At 39.2% G+C, this 13,938-nt stretch overlaps 2 protein-coding genes across 3 annotated transcripts in view; one reads left to right on the forward strand and one right to left on the reverse strand.

Moving 5' to 3' along the window:
• Window positions 1-619: 619 nt before the first annotated feature.
• Window positions 620-10,257, reverse strand: orc5 (origin recognition complex, subunit 5). 2 transcript variants are annotated; one of them, XM_038739228.1, is made up of 14 exons: window positions 9,910-10,257; window positions 8,459-8,551; window positions 7,445-7,630; window positions 6,976-7,050; window positions 5,495-5,606; window positions 5,049-5,179; window positions 4,882-4,945; window positions 3,779-3,869; window positions 3,599-3,654; window positions 3,203-3,315; window positions 2,929-2,976; window positions 2,722-2,832; window positions 1,044-1,156; window positions 620-943 (listed from the first exon to the last, which is right to left on the reverse strand). In XM_038739228.1, exons 1-14 carry the CDS (start codon window positions 10,021-10,023, stop codon window positions 898-900), a joined length of 1,353 nt encoding a protein of 450 aa, XP_038595156.1. In that variant the 5' UTR covers window positions 10,024-10,257; the 3' UTR covers window positions 620-897. The 2 variants fall into 2 exon arrangements, with proteins under 2 accessions (XP_038595156.1, XP_038595157.1); XM_038739229.1 differs by having other exon boundaries at window positions 4,897-4,945; window positions 9,910-10,255.
• Window positions 10,258-11,085: 828 nt separating this feature from the next.
• lhfpl3 (LHFPL tetraspan subfamily member 3) overlaps window positions 11,086-13,938 on the forward strand; it is a 39,849-nt gene continuing 36,996 nt past the window's right edge. The window contains exon 1 of the mRNA XM_038739282.1: window positions 11,086-12,040. Within this exon, the coding sequence (XP_038595210.1) occupies window positions 11,605-12,040 (436 nt within the window). The 5' untranslated portion in view covers window positions 11,086-11,604. The remainder of the gene's footprint in view (window positions 12,041-13,938) is intronic.

Below are 13,938 nucleotides of genomic sequence, written 5' to 3' on the forward strand. Positions count from 1 at the left end.
AATGTTAAAGTCTGAGGTAACGTCATGACATAGAGAAACATTTGTACAAACCCTGCTATCATCAAAAAGCCAGTGTACCTTATCTTGACATACAGCACCTTCCACACTGTGCAGTGCAGTAAGTCAAATTATGGCTGGATTTTGGCTTGGGTTGATTGACTGCAAAAGAATTTAGAGTTTTAAAGGTGAATTTTATCATCTCCTAAACACAGACCAGTTAATGAGACAGCTCTTTCAACGGCTGACTTGTTTCTGTAACACTTAACTGTAAGTCCCTCTATTTCACATTTATAAATAATATGTAAATGTAAATAGTATATAAATACCTAATACATGTCTTTTAACAAACTGATATGAGAATATGTGTGAACATTATAACTTCTCCTATGAAGTAATTTTATTACAACTGTTTTACTATATTGTCATTCATTATGTTTAAGCAGACTTATTGTTTTCAGATAACTTCACAAACATTTGTGTATTTTAATACAAGTAAACAAAAGGTGACACATTGTGGAAGTGATATCGATTCACCTGAATGCTGCCAAGGTCGCTCTGTCAAGATGAACTTTAGTGTCTCTCTTTGTGTTATAATAAAAAAGAAAATAAATCTCTACAGTAAGGTTATTTGAAAATTTTCTTTTAATAACGCAAACTTATGGCATGTAATTTATACAAATTCAAATATTTAACATGAACAGTCCTGTTTTTTTCACATTCTGAGGCACAAAGACTTTAAACCACAAGGGGGCAGCAACATAATTGGATTAATTTTCCACCACAAAATTGCAAACAATAGTCTGAGCTCCTCAGTTTGCCAAACGCTGGTCCTTAAGTGTATAAATCCCCCTTTTGTGTTACTGTCACCGTGTCATCTCTCCTTTGTTCACAGCAGGCTCACAGGAAGTCGTACAGGTACTTGATAATTTCAAAATTCACCGTCCTGGAAGACAAATCACACAATAATAATAAATATAATACAATAATAATAATAATTCTGCTGTCAGTCTCAGTCATGAGTATTAACAGACATGCCCACACACCTGGATATAGCACAGATGAAGTCCATAGACACGGCACATTTGTACTTTGGGGCATCGAGCTGGTCGTCATGACTGACCTGAGTCAACAGCTGTAAGGTCACCAGGGAGGAGATCTAAATGGGGAATAGAGGGGAAAGTGAAATGACTGTTCCACTTCTTTAAACACAGTTTTTCCACACTTTGATACAGAGGCACTAAATGATGAGAGCCAGTTGCACACAGATATGGGTCGAGCCTAATTTCCTAAAACCATTTCATGGCCAGGGCCATTAATAGATCTGCATTTGGCCACGGATCCCGAAACTCATGACCATATGGGTTGAAAACTCATCTGAGACACTGTGGTCATTCAGCTTGATTTAACATAAAATTGTGTACCATTTGCACCTAGAAATGGGAAAATTCATAATTTAAAATCCTCTGATTATTATATTGCACATTCTCTTTCATTTGCTTATCTGCAAAAAAAGCATGAAATTAAATAATTTTCGATGTTCTCTAGGCACCACTACAGACCCATGAGACTTCCAACATCACACAATCCTAGAGAACTGCAGAACTAAATGAAGGGCAAAATTAAACCATTACAGAGCTCAGTTTACCAAATGGTTAAAAAAGACAAGCAGCATGTAAACTTAATGAGGTTAATTAAACTACTATTGTTTTGGATGGATAAGTTTAATGTTCTGCTGACAAACATGTGTATCTTTATTTTACTAATGTGGTCATCACAGACCATCTACAGACGAAGGCCTCCAGAAGTAAATTTGTCAAATTCTGTCAAAACAGGCGAATGCAAAGGATTTAGAGGATCAGCGAAGTTATTACAGATCACCAGATTGAATGGCAAATCATTTAATAGTTTGAGTATAAAGTAAAGTAAAGTAAAGTAGTACAGTAAAAGTCAGGAGATCACCAAAGTCAGTATGATTTATCCTCTGGAAAATTTGATGTCTGTACAAAGTCTCATGCTAATCAAAAAATTGCAAACTAGAATCAATGTATTATCAATGTACAAGCCACAGTCACTAAATGTGAACAATTCAGTCATATGAACACCGTTTCTTGTGTTTCATTTTTATATTTTTTGTGTGTGAAATTGTGAAATTACCACAGTTGTGTGCCCCTGCCAACCGGTCAAGTTGCAGTTTACATTCATGTCTGTCCAGACTATAATTTTATATTATGCCATTGTCCATCAGCCTGACTCTAATAGAGTTAGGCTGATAGACGATGCCATTGTCCATCGCCAATGGCTGACATCACAATGTTATTGCTAAAAAACTATTTTTACGTCACAATGACCTTTAGTCAAGTGTCACCAAATCAGTGTCCGACCAACTATGAAATACAGCCACATCTCCCCTTCTGTTGCAGAGTTATAGTGTTGAATAATGGCTAAAAAGGTGTTTTTCAGGGACATTATGTCGTCACAGTGAAGTTGACCTTTGACCACCAAGTCCAGAGTCCAGGTGAACATTTGTGCCAAATCTGAAGAACTTCCCTCATGGTGTTCCTGAGATATCACGTTCACAAGAATGGGATGGACGTACGCACAGAAAAACGAAAACATAATGCCTCAGGCCATGGCTGCTGCCAGCACAGAGACATAAAAACCATGCAAAAATTCAAATGTGAAGTGACTAAATGTGACTGCAGCAGCCAAATGGACACGGACCTGGGAGAAGATGCTGGCAGTAGGAGCGACTCTGCTGTCCACCACGCTGTAGAAAATGGCAAGCAGGCGATCCAGAGGGAAGGGTTTTGGCCCCAGAAGATGGTTACTTGTCTAGAAAAGAGATCATCTTTTTATATTATATATATACATATATCGGGTTATATTTAAAACTATATCTAAAAGCCAGTGTTATGTTAAGATGATTACCTTTTCATTTTTCTTCAAGAAATTAGTTTTTCTTATTTTACCGTGGTGCTGTTGGGAGGAAACAGGGACATCAAACTCATTAATTCCCACAAGACAAGACAATTTAATTAGTATGAATCACAAACTACCAATTTGCCCCAAAGGGCTTTCAAATATGTAAAACATACAAACCCCTCTGTCCTAAGACGCTTGAGTCAGATAAGAAAAAACTACAGGAGCATAATTTCAACAGGAGATTCTCTGGTGTATATCTCTTAAGATAAAATTCCTCTACCTTTAGAAAGAAGCGTTTATCTGTGCGGGCAGGGTTGTAGGATGCCAGGTAGGCAGCAATCAACAGGAACTTGGAGTAATAAGGCAGCTCAACATGAGTGTGAGCAGATAAACCTTACAAGAAGCAAAGGCAAAGAGTCAGATGTGCTTTGTCGAGTGTACCTGTAAAACTAAAGAAGGCACAGTACGTCATTAATGCATAATGCTCAGTGCAACCCACGATTTGGTGATAATATATTGTGATTTATTTTTGGTGCAGTGAACTAACATGCTGTTATCACAATTTCAGCATGAATCCACAGTGTCGCTGCACCCGATCAGCAGTTTCACAGTTTAACATCTGCTCTGCAATCCTGTTACGTCATTAAGTGCAACACTGCTCAGTGTGTGTTTGTACCTCTCAAGGCTCCGGTCTCCTTCTCCTCCATTTGCTGCATCTGCTCCCACTGAACACTGAACAGAAAAAAAAGAGAAGACACACAATGATGAAAAGAAACCACAGCATCAGTATTGAGCAGAATTACTAGAATGAGTCGTTGACATGGTTCATGAGAAGACTGAGGTAAAGAACACAGACCTCGACACTTCTCGCAGGTAAACAGTCCGCATGGCTTTTTTCAAATGAGGCTCAATGTTTCTCCACAGCTTGTGTGTGTCAGTCTCTTTCACTGAAAATACAAAATAGAGCAACATCATTGAAAATGGATATAATGTAATAATGAGTCCAACTTTTCTTGTAAAGAGATGGGATGTAATTAGGAAGGCAAAGAATAACAACACGATAACTATGAAAAAATTATTGCAGCTGCAGTTCAAATGACTGCTCAGTAGTTTTTAGCTTCATCATCAGGCAGTTGTTTTCTCTAATAAATCAACAGTACACTACCTGCACAGCACCAAATAGCACACAGACTATGTTAACGACCTGCAGAAGACAGTCGAACACCTAGAGGCTAAAGATCCAGATATTTTTGTCACACTAGACCAAAGAGGAACCCAAAACAAACCTATAAGATAAGTGATTTTTAGACTTCTGCATTTATGGGTTTTGCTGTAGCTACAGCGGCTTTGTGTAGGCTCTAAAGCTATGCTGTAGCAGACGTGCACCTCTTCAAATACGTAACTACATGCTGGAGACAGTCTGTGAGGAAGGCAAAAACTGTGATTGGCCAACTTGTGTTTTATCCTACAAGTTTAGGATGCTGGTATACATTGTTCAGAGCGAAGAATGTTGAAAACGGCCCAGTTATCGTCTCATTTTCACAACTTTTTATCACAGTGAATGAAAAAAATCCAACACTGAACTATAAATCTAAACCTTTGCCGTAGGTTTCTACATTCACCATAATTCTGGCTTTGTAGCTGTCAAGTGGACACAAAGACAACTGAATGCTAATGATGCTAAATGTCTTTTGGATGTGGGTATAGACAAATGTTTGCTAACACATTTACCACAATGACTTTATGTGTTGTCAGTGTTGTGTTTACTGCTTGTTCTGCTTCCCACAAGTGGCCAAAGAAAAGTATTAATACAGCTTTAAAGAAAAAAAATACAGAAAAGTTGAAATAGCTGAAGAGCGTCTCAACATGATAAAAGGAACCTTCTTCAAATGAACCCAAATAAAAGGGTAACATAAGGTATCTTTAAATATTGATCAGCTGTCAGATGAATAAATACACCTCTTTGTGCTTTACCGTTTCCTTCTGCCAACGGCTCACAGAACTTTGAGAAGTTGAGGGCAGCCTAGTTGAAAAGAGAAAATGGCGAAATCAATGATGAAAGACTGAAAGAAAATCAAAACAATGAAATATCTTCACTGACTTAAGAGTGTGTGTGTGTGTCTGACCAGGTGTCGCAGCTCTCTGAGGTCCCGGCAGACCGAGTAAAAGACTCCCAGCAGGATGTTGATGTAGGAGGAGTAAAACTCAGCTGAATATGACGGATGTCTGTCCTGAGACAAAATCTGCTGCAGCTCACCTGCAAATAGATGAACAGACAGAGGGACAGACACACAGAAAACCACTGTCACTATACTCAAAACCAAATGCAAAAAGATAAAAAGCAATAAGATTTTCTCACTTCTCAAGTGCAATGATTCACCCCCTCCAAGTGCTGAATTTATACAGTGGCGTTTTATAATGCAATATTTCTCTACAGTCGCTGAATAAAGTGTTAGAACAAAATCACAGGTACAAATCTAACACTGCATCCGCCAAGTGTGCATCATTTTTATGCAGTGTGGTGGGAGGTATTCTCAGCTCTGGCTGATGTAGCGTGTGTGGATGATTATACCTTTACTGTAGTCTGGGAAATGGAGCAGAAGGGGCTCGAAACAGCCGGTGTTTGGTCTATACTGGTCCCAGACGATTTCACTGAGCAGGATGATAGTAACATTGTCCTCAACCTGAAGGTACAAATGTTATATAACAGGTATTTTAAAACAATTGGACTCAACACTAATGTAAAAAAGGTCAATGAGAGTCCATCTCATGGCTACAGACACTGCTACCTCCTTGAATGTATGTGTTTTATATGTTTATATCTAATGTTTTGTGTATTTTATTAGTGCTAAATTGAAAAGTCAATCATCAATCTAAATGAATATGCAACAATTTTGATTTATTAAGCAAAAATTAAGCAAAAACATTTCTCTAAAATTCTATTCTAGCTTCTATAGATTATTTTAAACGATTCATCAATGCGTCGTTTAAGAAGTACTTGGAGGCGGCGCCCCCCCCCCCCAGATGCCGTCGTGCTGTTGCCGAGGGGACATAAGTTTCGTTTTACAGTGGACGGACTGTAACATTTACTGTTTTCTTTTAGCTTGAAATAATCCCATACTTGGGACACTTTCTTCTTTGTCCCTGGCTATTTTCTCTCTCTTCCTCCACTTTGTAAACAGCGCCCCCATAATCACCTCGTGTTCACAGCTTAAGCGACAGTTATAAATGTCCCTGCAAAACAGTGTGCTATATAGTTGTATGTATTAAACGAAGCATCATGCAAAGAATTTGCGTACATGCATTTTAGTAATCGATTTAATCCATGACATGTTTCAGCCCTAGAACAGACAGACTCCTCTTAACACTCACAATCCACCAGAAAACAATTAGCTGTCACAGGAATAAAACACAAATATTCACAGACGTCTTTGCCTTTTATTAAAATGCTGAGTGTCGCTGCCATCCTTCCTTCTAAACAACATTATGGAAGAGCTCCACACACTCAGCTCAAGGTCCCTCAGTAGAAAAGCAGCTCGTTCTGTACCTCTTCATCATCCACACAGAACAACAACAATAAAGCGGCTCGTTTGATGGATATCTATAGAGTGTATATAAGAAGTGGATGCATGGGACCTACCGTTTTGAAGCTTTGAGTTTGGCACATTGGCCGTTGGCATTTTATTTTGGAACCAGAAGTGATTTATAAGTTATTTAGATGCAAGGGTGGAGCCGGGGAGGGATACGCATTGCTACACCTGACAGGCCGCCATTGTAGAAACTTGTCCTCTCTCTCTGTCTCCTGAATTTCCTATCTGTCCTTGACTTTTATATCCAATTAAAGGCTAAAAAGCCCCCCAACTCTCCCCTGAAAAAAGTAAAAAGTAGGGTTATTTTCATATACAATTGGACTTATTTTTGCAACCAGTGGTGTCGCCCCCTGTTGGCTATTCAAAAGAACGCAGGCTTAAGGCACTTTCGCATCAGCTTCCCTTTTTAGACCCAGAGGTTCACACTTGTGGATAACACAAAAAGCTTTCTGCACTTTCTCACCAATTCCTGAAGACGCAGGAGAGCAGGGAGGAGATTGGCATCAGTGTCTCTCAGAAGCTCGGCTTTTTCCATTACCTGAAAAATACACGTGAGCTTATTTTGTTATATATAAATATAACATCCATATTCAATAAACTTCAGGTTGTGAACGGATGTTTTAACACAACAAATTCCAGCTTTATATGCTGCAGGCTCAATTTCAAATATAAAACAATTATGAAGCCAAAATACTAGATTAAACCTGTTCCTGTGCTGGCTGAAAAAGCACCCTTATTTTCTTCAGGCTAATGCATCTGGGGCTTTGTTCTAAGGTATTTACATATGTTATCACTACTAATCATTTTATCATACAAACATTTAAGTGACACATCGTAACAATAAATAATTTGACATGCTATCAGATTATAGTATTTTGCTGTGCCAAGTAAAGAGTGATTTTCCGGTTGGGCGTAAAGTGCACGGCACTCACAATGTATCGCGTCTGCTTGGCAGGAGACTGGGAGCACTGCTGTCTGTAGATGCGTACAAAGTCAGACAGGGAGGGACTGCGGGGGAGCAGCGAGGCAGCATCGCAGCCAAAGAAGGACAGCAGCACTTGTTCAAACAGCAACGCAACAGAGACACACTCGACACAACTGACTGTGGTGTGAGGCAGCTGCAGAGGAGGAGGAGGAAGAAAGACAATCAGTTTGACATCTGTGACGGTACACATCTTTACATTGTTACACGTTCTCTCTTTTGCCTGTCGCAGCTCTCCACTGCTGCAACTTAGTGTTACATAATAAAAGCAATTGGATGTTAAATGAACACCAAATATGAGTTAAGTTATAGAGCTGCAACAATAAGTCACTTGAAAAACACATTAAATGGCAACAATTTTGACCATTTTTCATGCAGAAATGCCAAACATCCATTTATATGCCATATTGTCTTGTCTATAACGACTCCCTGAGGGTAAAAGCTCAAAGCATAGGAAGGATCATTTACTATGTGGAAAGCTCTGATATTTTTTTAATTCATACAAAATGTGTGCAGAAAGATAGGTAAGTTTTTTCTAACTCAGACACCTTGTAATTCTATCCATACATGTTAAACCAAGAAGGGAATTTGAAACTGCGCACAAAGCTTTGTGAGCACTGAGAAATTATATTTCTCTGAAATACATCAACATTTACTGATGCAATCAAGCTGACTAAGGAGTGCTTAGTCCTTGGAAATGTCTTTGAAGGGAGCTCTGTATGAATGACGTGCCAGAATCTGTTTAAGTTTTATATAAGCTTAAAGTAGTCAGTGAGAAAAACTCTTTCCTGCTAAGCAGACACTGGCACAAACCTGATTAATGGTTTGTCCTGTAACAAACTTTTGTAGTCTGTCTGCAGTGTGGGGGGTGGGGTCATTTTGATAACCCCTAACCCCTACATCTGCATAAACGAATACCATTCAGGGACACCGAACTTCAGCAGCAAATGTCTCTCTCTCTCACCTCAAGTTCCTTCAGCAAAACTTGCATCACATGACTCTTCCCTGAAGCTCGATGACCATAGATGAAGATCGAGGGATAGCTGTACTGCTGTGGCTGTAAGAACAAAATTCAGGACCTTTGCTTAGTGTGACAGCAGAAAATTGTTTTCTTCTTATACTCATAATTTTTTATGCAAGTACTTATAATAGTGCTATTTTCCTATTATTATTATTATTATTATTATTATGTCTTATACATTGTTTTAATCTTTAACCTGTTCCTTTTATTATTATTCTCATCATTCTAGTCTGTCCACATGTGTAGGGTTTAGGTCAGGAATGTGGAGTTGTTTTCTGTTCCTCTCCTGTTTTGGCTGGGACCAGTCAAAGCAGGTAGAGGATCTTTTGTTCCCCAAAACATAGAAACCCAGACTGTGTAAATGATCATGCAGCCCTTTGCTCTGGGCCAGACGTTAGTGACTGTCTTAGGAGACAGAACCTCTGGTCCAGCTGATTTGTGTTGTAGTACTTCTCTGTTTATTCTCTTTTGTTAAATAAATTCTTAAAAGACAACGGTTTGTTGTAACTCAATTATTTGCTCAACCTCTCACCAGGAAACAGATTTCCACGACACTTAGTATGATTATGACATTTCTTTATGATCTATAACAATCTAAACAAACAAGTTATACCTCTATCGGCTTTTGTTACCGTGTTGCTAACATCAACCTGGCTTTTATGATCAAATTAAATCCAATACTGTTGTAGGTGATAAACTATAATGCTAACATCCTTGAATGGAGACATTTTTAGCTGTGAAACAGTCACTCAATTTTCTTGACAAATTAATTAGTTAATTTAAGTTAAACATTTCCATTAGGCTGTAACTGTTCATCTTGAGATGATTTCTAGCGCTTATTAAAGCCAAAAAATTAAACAAAAATATTTATTTGTTAACTGAGACTCTTATCCAAAACGGACAGACATAACTGATTAACATTTTGAATAGTTTATTTCAAAAGGAATCATTGTTAATAAATAAATGTTTCAAAAAAGTAAACCTCACATTTAATTAGCTGCATTACATTGTGTATTACATTTTAACACCTTCTTAGCGAAGCCTTGCTTTTACTGAGACTTAGTAAATGTTTATTTTATTTTATTTGTATTACCCTACCCTGGGATTTACCGGAAATAAATGATTGCTTGCCAGCTCTTCGTCCAAATGGTTTATACACAATTTGATGAAATGCACTATGAGCTGTATGAAAGGTGCTATACAAAAAAACTATTATTATTAATACTACTATTAAAACGCTGTAAGTTACCCAAAGATAGTAAGTTTGCTGCCTAGGAGTGCAGAGCAAAAGAGCGCTACTAAGTATATTGTACTTGAACAGGAGACACACCTTTAGTTCATGCAACTGAAAGCACCATCAGCATCATTGCACCAGCCTAACATAAATAGCCTACCTGCCCCATGAGCGACAGTAGCATCCCCGCCTGGACCTCTCTGCAGGGCAGCTGCTCTGCGACCCTCTGCAGCCTCTCCTCCTCATATCCTGGATGCTGTAACAGCGCTGTCATCTTCGTACTACCAAGCACAACACCGGGTATGTTACACCGTGAAGAGGTTAGTCACATGCGGCTATAAACAAGCAAGGTTAACGTTAGCTTAACATTCAGTTACAGCACATTTCCAAGACTGGACTTGAGAGGAGCGACCTCCAAATGCGAGCAAAACCAGGAGCACTGCAAGAAACTATTTACTGTGAACACAACACGGTACTGTGGAAATATTCACACTAAAAATTATATTTTTATCAAACTTGAAATGCGGTGAAAATGTAAGTAAAAGTTGGAAACAAAAACATACAAGCTAGGGAACTCACAGAGTTTCGCGCGCGCCTTCAGATTACGTCAAATGACGGGCTTCGGGTACTATCCAATCACAAATCACACAGAATCATGGGTAATGTAGTTTTTCTGCTCTAAAAACGCGAATTTGAAGGAAAGGGAAGTCATTAATTAAAAGTAATTTATTAATGCTTCGCCTGTTGTATTTACATGCTTTTTTATATTCTACATGTCAAGATGTGTTATTATCGTATTATTCCATGGCAACTAGGCCTCTGCGGGGGAAGACAGTGTGAAATGCCCCAAAAGATGCCGGATTGACTTTGTGATGGGATCGTTTTTACATGTTGTAGCCTATTTGTGTTGCTTTAGCCTACTTTTTGCGCACAGAAAACTGGAGAATAGCCTATAGGTCTTAATACAGGTCTCACGAATAGGTACTAAAATAGCCAATAGCCTATTACATTTTGCAGGAAAAGCAACAATGTAGGCTTTTTTATTATTGTTAGCTATTATTGTGATTGAATTAGTGTATTTGGGTGTGTAGTATCCAATACTTATGCATTTGTCTCATAACAGTTTATAATAGCACTGTAGGTGCATTAAATCTCATTAAGTCCATACTCCGTTCAGGGTATTAGTTATTGCAGCATTCAATAGAGGACTATTAGCTATGTTGTTGTTTTTTTATAATATTGTGTCTGTTTAAGGTTTCGCGCGTGTTACTGGAATAATACGTCAGACTGGGATTAAGGGATGTGGGTTGGCCCTGTAATATCCTCCAACTCTGTTTCAATAGGATCTCAGCTGCGGTTGTTTGTTGGTCTGTCGGCGTCGAGCACAGACGGACCATTTCAAGGAATCACAGAGCCGAACCGGTTTGTCGGAATAACAGTCTCAGGCGTTAGACACGACTCAGGTAGGGGCATTTTTAATATAAATATGAGGACAGATGTAGGATAAATCCGCGGGCTTCTGAATGGAGGATGTAGTCCTGAAGCTTTTTTTCCACGGAGCGCATGTTTCGTTTTTGCAGTGAAATGAATGAAAATCTGAGGAGAACACAAGAATAAAACAAAATCCGGCATTACCATGGATGCGAGAGTGCAGTGATGCTACACCTGTGACTGAATAAAGTCAGACAAAATAAATATAAATAGCCTATATAATAAAGCCTATAAATAAAACCCGAAAACAGCTACAAGAATAAGTTCTCCAGCACACTGTGATTACGGATCAGATTCGGCAGATGTTATTTTACTGAGGACAGGTTAATTGATCCTGAGGACCGAGCACACCACAGATCGGAGGATGGTCCCCGGGGCCCCCAGCACGACCACCACCATGCTCCCCGCCTCTGAGGCTGCCAAAATCTACCAGACCAATTACGTGCGCAACTCCCGCGCCATCGGCGTCCTATGGGCCATCTTCACCATCCTCTTCGCCATCGTCAACGTGGTGTGCTTCATCCAGCCGTACTGGATCGGAGACGGCGTGGACACCCCGCAGGTGGGCTACTTCGGTCTGTTTCACTACTGCATCGGGAACGGGCTGTCCCGGGACTTGACCTGTCAAGGAAGCTTCACCGAGTTCAGCGCCATCCCCTCCGGTGCGTTCAAGGCTGCCTCTTTCTTTATCGGCATGTCCATGGTTCTGGTCCTCACCTGCATCGGCTGCTTCGCGCTCTTCTTCTTCTGCAGCACCGGCACCGTGTACAAGATCTGCGGCTGGATGCAGCTGGCTGCAGGTAGGGGACTCTGCTGTCTGACTACAGGTGGGAGTTTATAAAACAGTTCAGTGGCTGTCAAAGTGTTGTACCAGGGGAGTTCCATTAAGATTATGGGGTTCAAATACCATCATACAATTCAGTAGATTTTGTCATGTGAAACCCCATTTTAAAGCATTTCTGTAAAGCTCCCATAAAACATTTATCATGTGGAGTATCAACAGCCTTGGGGGGAATATCAGACCTCAGATTGATACAGTGAGAAATGCTCTGTGCACTCATGCTCAAAGAATTAAATAATGAGAAGATAGAAGCATTTTCTTTTGTTCTGGATGTTTTACTGAAACAGAAATAACTGAAATCAGAGCTGAACTTTGAAGTTATCCATTCATTAGAACCAGGTGACAATGTATAACCTATGCATAATTTCCCCCTTCAATGAACAAAAGTATAAATGAGGATATTCAAATATGCATCATTTTATGTAGGCTATGTTTTTTGGTCCAAAGTTTCAATATTCATATAGTTCAATCCTTTTGATATAACTTATTCCAAAGTACATCCAGAGTTTTGTCATATTTCAGCCAAAGAGTTTTTGTAGGCTAACCTCAACTCAGTATAAAAGGTTAACAAACACTCAACTCAAGAAGTCCTCAGTGTTTGTAGTTTACATTGTACTTGCCTGTGGACTAGAAGCATAAATTGGAAGTATACTAATTAATCTCTTCCTCTTAAAGAAAACAGAAAGGGTCTCTGTAACATCTTCATACCCGCAATGCACATTAACTAAAAAGAAAAACACATGTGAAGTAAATGAGAAAGGAAAATCAAAGGGACATGCTGCTTCTTTCTGCCTTTTTAATTGTCTTTTGTCAAATTTCCATCATCATCTCTGAAGCAGAGTATCCTCTCTGCATGTGTACAGATCTTGATTTCCTTCCAAATTGATATTTTCAAATAACTGGTGCAGTCAACTATTTCAGTACACAAGGGGAAATGACAGTAAATGTCAACATTAACCACCCACCCCAGATAGATTGGATCTATATAACAGGGCTGTAGTTCAGATTTTATTTTAGAAATTCTGAATGTCTAAAGAGTCTCACAAGAGTTTATATTAAAATCGCATTGAAAACATTTAACATAATCACACATAGTCACAAACATATGAAAGAGGATTTGGGCCACATGTGGATTTTTTTTTGAGTTCTGAGTTTAAAGTCAGAATTCTGAGTTTAAGATACGTAAGATGCCTTCAAACGGCCCCAGTAACCGCCAGTTTTGAAGGCAGCATCGATGGTGCCTTTTAGTGTGGCTGTGGTCGGCGTAGCTTTTGAAAACTGGTCAAGATGGCGGATAAACAATGAATCTGTACACAAATATTCATTTTAAACGTTTTTAGTAGTTTTCTTGCTTCGATTTTTGAAAAGTTATAGAGACCTCAACACTGAACTGTCATATTAGCCCGTGACTGGAACCAACCAAGTTTGTTCAGTATGATTTCTGCTAGCCATCTGACTTTTCAATAGATAGTTAGCTGATGCTAAGGCTAGCGTCTCTCTTCTGACAGCCAAAAGAGACGCAAGACGGCGTGCTGACGTCAATCGCCATAAGTGCTGCCCTAGAAGGTTGTTCGAAACCAATGTTAACAGAGATGCCTTCACTTGAAAGTGATGCCTTCTGAGGCAGCTGTCAATTACAGTGTCGAGGCAGCGAGGCAACTGCCTTCTGTTTCGAACGCGGGTTCAGAATTCTGACTTTTTCCCAGAATTCTCAGTTTGATCTCAGAACTCAAAAAAAAAAATTCACATGTGGCCCTATTCCTCTTCCATACATACACTGTATGCGCATGTACACACATACTCAACACCTACGCTTTTGCACACATAGTGATTATTATAATTAATTATAATATATCT

The sequence above is a fragment of the Micropterus salmoides genome, unplaced genomic scaffold (genome assembly GCF_014851395.1).
Source record: "Micropterus salmoides isolate LMB-PRFRI ecotype aquatic unplaced genomic scaffold, ASM1485139v1 Ms_hic_scaffold_23, whole genome shotgun sequence".
NCBI lineage: Eukaryota > Metazoa > Chordata > Actinopteri > Centrarchiformes > Centrarchidae > Micropterus > Micropterus salmoides.

What these genes read in the sequence shown, in the direction of transcription:
- orc5 (XM_038739228.1), bottom strand. Translation starts at nt 10,023, where the DNA reads ATGACAGCGCTGTTACAGCATCCAGGATATGAGGAGGAGAGGCTGCAG. An exon ending in AAACGGTAAAGCACAAAGAG is followed by an intron (nt 3,870 to 4,881) that starts GTGTATTTATTC and finishes TTGTATTTTCAG; the next exon opens with TGAAAGAGACTGACACACAC. An exon ending in TCTTGAAGAAAAATGAAAAG is followed by an intron (nt 2,833 to 2,928) that starts GTAATCATCTTA and finishes TCTCTTTTCTAG; the next exon opens with ACAAGTAACCATCTTCTGGG.